Source organism: Mus caroli, chromosome 9 (genome assembly GCF_900094665.2).
Source record: "Mus caroli chromosome 9, CAROLI_EIJ_v1.1, whole genome shotgun sequence".
Lineage (NCBI taxonomy): Eukaryota > Metazoa > Chordata > Mammalia > Rodentia > Muridae > Mus > Mus caroli.
The window spans coordinates 115,871,473-115,881,729 of record NC_034578.1 but is presented as its reverse complement, the minus strand read 5'-3'; the positions used below and the strand labels follow the sequence as shown (position 1 = coordinate 115,881,729).

Genomic DNA, 10,257 nt, shown 5'->3' with positions numbered 1-10,257 from the left:
CATAGGTGACTTTACTGCTTGGCCGTGGTCGTTTCTCTTGACAGTGATTCTTGGCCGAGTGTGTGAGACATGAAGGCATCGAGAAGCCGTCAGAGATCGCATCCTTCCTGTCCTCATTTTCTTAGACCATCAAAATATTTCATTTATAAAAATTAATCTAAATATAAATATTGACACTAAAGATCAAAATCACTGATGACAAAATAATTTCTGGAACTATAGCATGTTTATGGTTTAAATAGTAAATTAAATCTTTGTACTTATTTGGCACAAGGAAACCTTTTATAAAAGTTCGAACGCCATAGAACAGGCTTTTTCTTCGTTGTTGTTGTTGCTATTATGATTATTTTTTGCAAGGCTTACACAGTACACGCTTTGTCAAAAGAAAACTGAGTATTTTAACACTGTTAGCACAAAGGCAGCCTCGTGCCTCTTAAAGAAAAACGTCCTGTTTGAAAGTCAGATCTTTTTGTTGTGTTTTTTTAAACTTTGTTTTAGTGTGAACCACACCCACTGGATAAAACACCAAAGGTTTACTTTTTCCATGGAGTCCTGACACAAACATCAGCAGGAGCATCATGGGAAGACACAAGGACCCCCATCAGCAGCAATGGCAAACAAGGAGGGAGGACACAGGGAGGACAGTTCAATCAAGTCTGGGGATGCACAGGAGAACCAGAGAACTTGGAAGTGAAAACAGGGCTGGGCTTCTGGGGGTGGGGGGCACTCCAGTTAGAACCAGCTCACACGCCTGGCTTCAGCAAGTTCACTGGTCTGACCTTTAGTTATGGATTCTGGAAAACCGGAAGAGAGAGACACTAGACAAAACTGGGCGCACTGTGCCCTCCAGAACCAGCACCTAATGGCCACCCCCCGGCACCTCCCTCCTCTGCCCTCTCCCCATCACACCCTATGATTCAGAAAATCCCAGAAGCCAACATTAAAAACATGCTGCAGGCACCCAGCGAGACCAGCACGGGGTCAGTCCTAATTGTGTGCATGGACACACTTTAGATACTCATGCATTTATTTCAGCCCCTGTCCTGAAACACAGTGAACTTGGGGTGAGGGTCAGCTCTGCACCCCTCACCGTTCACACTGATTTTCTCTAAGGGGGGGGGGTTGCTGACCACCTTCATCATGGCTGTCATTCGGAATCTTGTTGAATTTGGCAGGAGATATCTTTTAGAAGACAGAACACTTTTCTTGTGTAGTTCTATTTTACAATAGCTCATTCGTGACCAAGCCATATATCACCTTGATTCTGAACAGTATCCTTTATCTTAGATTAATAGTGACATCATTCCTTAGGCCCCTCTCCCCCTGAGTAAATCCATGCAAGAACCCCAAATTGAGAATGAGACATGGCTTCAGAGAGACCCGGGTATGGCATTGGTGGATCAGAGCTTTTCCTTTAGTGGTGGCCAAGCAACGGGGAGGTCAGAGGCACGGGGCTGGGGGCTGGGGGCTTAGCTGGAGGTGGCCAAGCATTTTCCAAATGAGACTGTTTCTAGTGCCCCCTGCTCTTAGCATCGGTTAGGAGGTGATAAGCACGACTAAGTGATGGTAGTGATCCCCGCCTTCCTAGCCCCCAGCTCCTCTCCAGCAGTTTTTTGTAGGATGAACTGTTGATGGGGATTAAAAACACACGGGGCTGGTAAAGACAGCACAGAGGAGCAAAATTAAACAGGCACAATGCATCTTCTGAACACAGAGCTCTGCTATTGGAAGCCAGCATCTGGATATTCGGTCTCAGATTCCCTTGGGAGCCTAAGGCAGAGAGTGGGCGAGACCTCAGTGTTGCGGACTGAGACGGCCTTCTGGGTGAGGTATCAGGACAGCCCGGTGCAGCAGTGCACTGAAGCCCCCTCTCGCCCAGCCCTCCCAGGCCCTCGCCTCAGTGGAAATCCACACAGTACTCGATGGCTGTTGGGTCAAGGCACTGTCGTGTACGGCCGGAGGCAGTGGGTCACTGGCTGTGTGTGGAGTCCTGCTTTAGTACATCACAGCTGACTCCAGAACAGGCTCCTGAGGGAGGGAAGCGAGAAGAACGATGTCACCAGCTCCTGACAGACTAAACTGGTCATGTCTGGCAGTGAGGTCACAGGGAATGACTGGACACTTTCTCCCTCCTGGGATGTACTGAGGTTTTCTAGGCAGGTTGGGATAGAGATCCAAGTTTGAAAATGGCCCCGCTGATTCTTAGGAAACAGATTTTCTGTTATGTGTAGTTGGGTATTTTCTGTTGTGCATAGTTTAAGTGTCTTAACCAAACTCTAATGCTCACATTACAGACTCACAAACAAATGGCATTTGTTTCTGGGAAAGCTGGTAAGGGGGCTCGTCACCCACCCATCAAACCCAGCAGAGAGGTTTTCCACCCTCAAGGCAGGCTCCAGACTTGCCTACTTCAGCCAAATGAAAACACCCTCCTCCTGCTGTCTCTGAACACTTGTCTTGAAATCTACTTTTTTTTTTTCTGAAAGTATTGCTGACCTACTTTTGATATTTTAGTACATATGCTCATTTTTTTTCTTTTTAAATTAAAAAAAATTTTTTTTTTACATATGTGGCCATTTTGTCTGTCTGTATGTCTGTGTACTATGTGTGCCTGGTACTGGTGGAGGCCAGAAGAGAGCATCATATCTCCTGGAATTGGAGTCACAGATGCTTGCGAACCACCATGTGGGTGCTGGGAAGCAAATCCAGGCCTGCTGGGAGAATGGCCAATGCATTTAACCCCTAAGCCATCTTCCCAGCATCCCTTGCCTTCTATTTTTAACCCCCTTTCTGTTATTCTAAGGTGATTTATATACTCATTTACTTGTTTTTGAGGTGCAAGGGGCTGATCTTGGGGCCCTATACATGGTCAGCAGTGTTCTGAGCCATACCATCGGCTTTCTTGGGTGATCTTCATTTCACTAAAAATAACTTATTGCAAAGAAACCTGTGTAACACGTGCACACAGCATCTCCTCAGAGCTGGAAGGCCTCGCTGTGTCCACTGTTGTGGGGGTTGAGGGTGAAAAGCACCCATGTTCACACGCCATTTCTCTGTCTGCTGGCACTCTGCAAGGCTGGATGGAGTGGGTCACACTGGGGGTGTCTGGGTGATGGATTCCTTTTTCCTCAGCCTAGCCTGTGCTCACTCTGCTTTCTGACTCTCTGAAAAGTGACTGAGCCACCTCAGGCTCCCACCTGCCATGGGCAGGGGACACTCCTGAACCGTGGACACCGCCATGCCTCCCCAGCTATGAAATGGAGCCGAGGTAAATCCTTGCTCTCTCTTGCTGCTTCTGAGCAGGTATTTAGTCACGGCAATGGGCCAAGTAGTCCCCTGGGCCCTCGTGACCCGTGCACATTCTGTTACTATGGAAATAGATTTAATCATCTCATGTATCTATAACTCACTTCTTCCCTGACCTAGCAAGATAGCTAAACATTGAAAGGTCAAGGGTCACAGCCAACCAGTGAAGGAAAAATGACGAGAGACTGAGGTCCTCGTGACACTCATGGCAGTAATGTATGGTTCTAATGCTGGAGCCCACATTATGTATTTGTCTGGAGCCCTTCCACTCAGAGTGGACCAGGAGTGGAATGACAAGGAAGGGCAAGGTAGACAGTGACAACACCAGCAGCGGGGTGTGTCTGGGTGTCCCTCTGTCCACTCCACACACAGTCTGCCATCAGTGTGGCATGGACTGTGGACGGCCCTGTCAGATCTCTCTTCTAATGCACTGTGCTGAGTGGTCTCTGAAATTCCGACACACATATTGCTGTGCACTGTTTCGAGACAGTGTCTTGCAGACCTGGCTGGCCTTTAGTTTGAAGCAATCCTCTGTGTCAGCCTTCTTCATGTTGAGACTGTAGATGTAAGCCACCATAATTCAGCTGCAAATTGTTTTTATATTAATCGACAAATTGAGTATTTAACTAAAAGAATTTGTGTGGTGTGGTGTGGTGTGGGGTGTGTGTGTGTGTGTGTATGGTGTGTGACTGTGTATGTATATATATGTATATACATATATATATGATATATGCATGTGTATGTGCACATGTATGTGTGTATATGTAGTGTGTATGCACATGCGCATATGTGTGGTGTATGGTGTGTGCACATACGCATGTGTGTGAGAGTGTGCATGTGTGTGTATGGAATGGGAGTGTATATATGTGTGTATATGGAATGTGTGGGAGTGTGTATGTATATATGACGTGTGAGCATGTGTATGTAAGTGTATGGTGTGTGAGTACATGTGAGTGTGTGTATATCTACGGTATGTGTGTGCGCGCACACCTGTATGTGTGTATATGATGTGTGTGTGAATGGTGTGTGTGTGTATGGTGTGTATATGTGCATATGGTGTGTGTGTGTATGGTGTGTATATGTGCATATGGTGTGTGTGTGTATGGTGTGTATATGTGCATATGGTGTGTGTGTAAATGGTGTGTATGTGAATGGTGTGTATGTGTATGGTGTGTGAGTTATGTGTATATATGGTGTGTATGTGTGAACACCTGTATGTGGGTATATGGTATGTATGTGAGTTTGCATGTGTGTGCATGGTGTGTAAATATGTGTATGTGTGTGTATGGTATATGACTGCATGGAGTGTGTGTGTGTGAGTGTATCTATGGTACATGTGTGTATGGTATGTGCATATGTGTGTGTGTGCAGACATGTATGTGTGTATATTATGTGTGTGTGAGTGTACATGTGTATTATGGTATGTGAGTGTATATGGTGTGTGCATGTGTGTGGTATGTGTGCATATGTGTGTGCATAATGTGCAAGCATGTGCATGTGTGTATGGTGTGTGTGTGTGTGTGTACATGTGTGAGTGTATTTACCTAAGTGGAGGTCAGAGGACTCTCATGAGTTTGCTCTCTTTCCACTGTGGGGATCTGGAGACCAAACCAGGTTGTTAGGTGTGTGCAGCAAGGGTTTTTACCTCTGTGCTGGTCAGTTTTATGTCACCTTGACACAAGCAAGAGTCTTCTGAGAGGAAGGAGCCTCAATGGAGAAAGCCCTCTTGAGATTCTGCTGTAGCAAGTCTGTAGGGCTCGCTTGTTCTCTCTCTCTCTCTCTCTCTCTCTCTCTCTCTCTCTCTCTCTCCTCTTCCCTCCCTCCCTCCCTCCCTCCCTTCCTCCTTTTCTTCCTAGACTTGGAGTTTATTCTTTTTTTTTTTTTGGTTTTTTTTTTCTAGACAGGGTTTCTCTGTGTAGCCCTGGCTGTCTTGGGACTCACTTTGTAGACCAGGCTGGCCTCGAACTCAGAAATTCGCCTGCCTCTGCCTCCCGAGTGCTGGGATTAAAGGTGTGCGCCACCACGCCCGGCTCAGGAGTTTATTAATTTTAAGTAACAATAATTTAAAGGGTACAATGGATTCTCATATTACAGAAACAATAAAGAAAACTAACCAGGGTCATAAGCTGCTATCTAATAACATCAGTTAACGAGGAAGCTAGAGATCATTGTGAATTACCTCAGGGAACACCTGCTTTTGCTGTTTTTGATTTTTAGGAGACTCTCACATATGTACCCACCACTGACCTCAAACTCCCTAGGTGAGTTCCGGCCATTGCTCCCTTCCGTAAACACAGATTAATGCACATAAAGGCAGATTAAGGCTAACTAGCTGTTATCTCCCGGTCTGTATTCCAGTCTGAAAGGAACACACATTAACATCTTGTACAGCACTGGTTTTCTGGTGTTTAGGAATCCACTGGGTAAAGCCAGGTATGGTGGCAGAAACCTTAATCCCAGTATTTGGGAGACATAGGCAAATTTGAGGCTAACCTGGTCTACATAGCAAATTCCAGGCCAAGCCAGAGTTACATAGTTAAGACCCTGACTTAAAACAAAAAACCAAACCCGTGTGACTCTCATATATAGGCAAATGTCAGAATTTACAGTACCACTGTAGCATTTGCAAATTTTAAGATAATACTGAGCATTTTTGTTAAACACATAGAGGTAAAACCTCATAAGATGTGTAGTTTAATCTTCTTTAAAATAAGTGGCTCAAGGTTCAATAGTATCCCCTCACACAATCAAAACGAGAACAAATGCAGCTTTTAGGAGAGTGGATTTCAGCCCTGATTTTACCACTGACAGCAGCAAGACCATGCACGGGTCACTATTTGAAGCCCTATAAAGCCCTTTCAAGACCCCATACTAACTAGAAATGGGACAAAGTACAATTTGAAAAAATGAAAAATATTCTTTTCACACAAATGAAGACAGAGCCAACCAGCAAGTGTAATCACATCTAGGTTTCAAGTTGGACGTTTTCTACACTGACCTCCGCTTAGGAAGTGATCTAGGGACTGGCACTGGCAGGCTAGTGCCCAGGTTGCACAGGCCTGGCTTCAAGGCTGATGGAGCATTTCAGTTTACTGAAGAACGAAGCCTGGGAATGACAGGCTTGCTCAACACTAACTTAGTCACTTAGCATTGTCTTAGTAGTGATTGAGGGGGAGGGCCCAGACCACTGTCAGTGGGGCCGTCCTTGGGCTGGTAGTTATGGTTTAACAAAAATGCCAGGTCCCTTGTCACATTTAGGGGCAGCTGCTGCTCTGCTTAGGAAAAGGCATTCGTGGCTAACGGAAACTTACAAGCACAGATGGATCATTCCAGAGTAAAAGCCCTTACACATCCACGAGACCTGGCACTCTTTCCTTTCTCTCCAATTACAGCTGGTTCCTAAAAGCGCTACATAGAGGTGCAGATGAGATGGCAGACTAAGGCTAAAGAGGTCAGCAATGCCACACAGTGCGGCACACACCCTCCAAAGTCTAAGGCAGGTCAGGAGACCAGAGAGGAAGGTTGCCTCTTGGGGCTCTGCTGAGGTAGAAGGAAGGAAGAAAAGCCTGCAGGATGGGGTCACAGGGGTGGGGGGTGGGGGGCGAGGACTGGACCATCATGTAACATAATGGGCACAGAGATTCTTACCATCAAGTCCTTGATGTCACCGGTACTTGCTGTGGGCCTGTTTGTGGAGGAGCCTTGGAGAAGGAAGTTGCGGTTGAATGTCTTAATGGGGGTCACGGAAGATGCTTCCATTTTTTCAGCTAAAAAGGAAACAAAGAATAAGAACGAGGTCCCAGCAAGATGCTCAGTCAGGAGGGTTTGCCCTCATTTTTCCAAAGAAGAAGTTCAATAATTGAAGCATCCCGACCCGGCATGTATGCTTTCCTCAATGTGACCTGTCTCCCCTACCCTCAGCACGTCCTGGACATCCTCATAAACTACCTCACACTCATCTGTGAGCCAAGGTTTGCTTCTGGGGGCACCCAAGGCGAGACGCGTAAGAACATCTGGAGAGATGGCTCAGGAGGGAGGAAGGCTTGCCATGCTCAAGGTGGGATCCCAGTACCATGTAAAACAGCTTGTAACCCAGGAGGCTGCTGGGGTGACTGGCCACCAGTCTAGCTCCATACACACTCTCACACACATGAACACACAAGCAATCTCACACATGTTCACATACAAATCATGCATGTACCCTCACACTCATACATACACTCAAACACATGGACACATACATTAACACACTACACACATATACGCACACTCTCACAAACTTGAACATATACTGACACACAAGAACATATTCATGCTTACGCACATTCCCTCACTCATTCACACATTGTTACACACCAAGTCCATGCCCACACTCAAACACACACACAAACACACATACAAACACCCCTTACACCCGACATGCGCACACCGGATATACACCCACATATTTTCACATTCATGTGGCCAACACACTGAAACACACTCACTTATAAACAATTAAACACAGCTTCACAAACTCACACTCACACATATTTACAAAACACAAGCATACAGTCTCACATTCATGGACTCATTCACCTTACACATGTTCAAACACATTCATAATGCATCTACTCACAAGTGCACATACTCAAACTTCTCAGGCTCACATGCACACCCATATCCCCTACACATTTAAACCTCATATTCTCTTACACACTCAAACTCCCATACAATTCACCCTCACAGATTCATGTAAACTCCCCCCTCAGCCTGAAATCTGGCTGATCAGGTTTGACTCTTATCACCAGGAGATCATCCGGGGTGGAGTCTGCCACCCTATCGTTCTGCCACTCCCACTGCTACTACCTGCCGCCTAGCTGTTCTGGAGCCAACACGTGGTCACCTGCAACTGGACTCCAAGGATGATTTGGCGGGAATGGGCCCCTCCCCCTTCTTCATAATCCTGTGTCTCCGAATAGTAAAATTGAACTTTGATCAGACTAATGTCTTGGTTCCATCCTTTCTCACACTGCCTAGTTCCCTCTTTTCTTCCAGATTCCAAGATGCCTTCCAGGCTCGAACCCAGACATGTGAACCGCTGGTCGGACTCAACAGATTCACACATGAAAAACCCCAAATCCCATAATACTTTCACAATACACTTAGACGATCACATAACACACACACACACACACACACACACACACACGCACGTACAAATCATACACTTCATATATTCCGCCACAGACATATCAATGCAGGCAATCACTCACATCTAATCTCACACTCACTTACATACCCACACTCAGTTGCACATTGAGCCCCACACCCTCACATATGCACTCACACCAGCCTCACACCCTCACATATGCACTCACACCAGCCTCACACCCTCACATGCACACTCACACCAGCCTCACATTCACACATGCACACCACACTACCTTCATACACTACTCTCATTAACATAACTCACCTGCCCACACTCACACCATCAGACTCCCAGACTTTCACACATATACTTGCTCACCCAGGCACACTGACATATACCAACCTTCTCATGCCTGTTGGGGGTTGGTCTGGTGCTGCTGTGTATCCAAAGCTAAATGCTGGCCCCCAAGACCTATCTGGCTGTCCTTGATCCTCACATACACCGAGTGATGCTACGCAAACCCTGCTCCCCAGTTTAAAGTTAACTGGTTAATAAAAGGCTAGAGCTTGTGATTGGTCAGTAGAGAGAAAAAGGCGAGAGTTGGGGGTTGAGTGACAGGTCTCAGGTAGGGACCAGGAGGGAGAAGAAAGAGGAAGAGAGAGAGAGAGAGAGAGAGAGAGAGAGAGAGAGAGAGAGAGAGAGAGAGAGAGAGAGAGAGAACACTAACCATGAAAAGGGCCCATGAGCTTAGAGAGAGAGAGAGAGAGAGAGAGAGAGAGAGAGAGAGAACACTAACCATGAAAAGGGCCCATGAGCTTGTAGCCAGGAGAAAGCAGAAAGTAGCAAGTGATATATACCGCTGGGATGTAAGTTAGCATAGCTCAAGACCTACCCAATCTAGGCTTACAGCATGTTAATCAAACAGGAGCATGTGTGTTTTATACGGGCTAGCTAGAATATTAGAATCCGTTCTATACACACCCACATGTGCTCACTCGTCCTCATGCACGCCTTCTCACACACTCAAGTAAGATGGATTAGCACAGTCCCCGGGGAGACGGCACACTGGATCCGGCCCTCACACTTTCACACACTCAGGGCCCGGGTTCTCTCGACAACCCCAGCTTGCTGTTTTTTTTTTTTAAAGATTTATTTATTATTTATTTTATATGTAAGTACACTGTAGCTGTCTTCAGACACACCAGGAGAGGGCGTCAGATGTCATTAAGGATGGTTGTAAGCCACCATGTGGTTGCTGGGATTTGAACTCAGGACCTTCGGAAGAGCAGTCAGTGCTCTTAACCACTGAGCCATCCCTCCAGCTCCCAGCTTGCTGTTTTAAGTGTGACATACCTTTCACAGGAGGGGCAGGCAGTTTCCTCCTCTGCTGCCTCGACGTGTCTATAGTTTGTACCTACAGAGAAACACGGCTGTCAGTACAGTTCTGTAGATCCTAGATATTTGGCACCTTCCAGGTCATGCAATATTCTAACGGGGGCGTGAAAGGCAGACACACCTGGCTCCTTTGCTTCTGATCCCGTCTTCGTGTGAGACGCACGCACGGCGCTATGTTTAAGCCAGCGATGGTCAGGGCTGAAATGCGGCTCTCAATGTCAGAGATCTTCATGCAACAGAAAGAAAAGTTCAGTAAATACTGAAAGGAAGAATCCTGGTTGAAAATGCTACAAACTATAAAGAATGAATGAATCTGTTTTCATGTCTGCTCATTCATTCATTCACTCATTTCTGTTTTTCTTTTTGAGACACGGTCTCATGTAGACCAGGCTGGCCTGAAACTTTTTTTTTTTTTTTTTTTT

General features: G+C 46.2%; 1 protein-coding gene across 2 annotated transcripts in view; it reads right to left on the bottom strand.

Moving 5' to 3' along the window:
• Positions 1-10,257, bottom strand: part of Myrip (myosin VIIA and Rab interacting protein) — a 169,426-nt gene continuing 159,169 nt past the window's right edge. The window contains exons 14-17 of one of the 2 annotated variants that reach the window (XM_021172036.2): positions 9,957-10,061; positions 9,794-9,854; positions 6,955-7,073; positions 1-2,028 (exon numbers count right to left, since the gene is read on the bottom strand). In XM_021172036.2, the coding sequence (XP_021027695.1) occupies positions 1,996-2,028; positions 6,955-7,073; positions 9,794-9,854; positions 9,957-10,061 (318 nt within the window). In that variant the 3' untranslated portion in view covers positions 1-1,995. The remainder of the gene's footprint in view (positions 2,029-6,954; positions 7,074-9,793; positions 9,855-9,956; positions 10,062-10,257) is intronic. The other variant, XM_029482017.1, reaches the window with a different exon arrangement.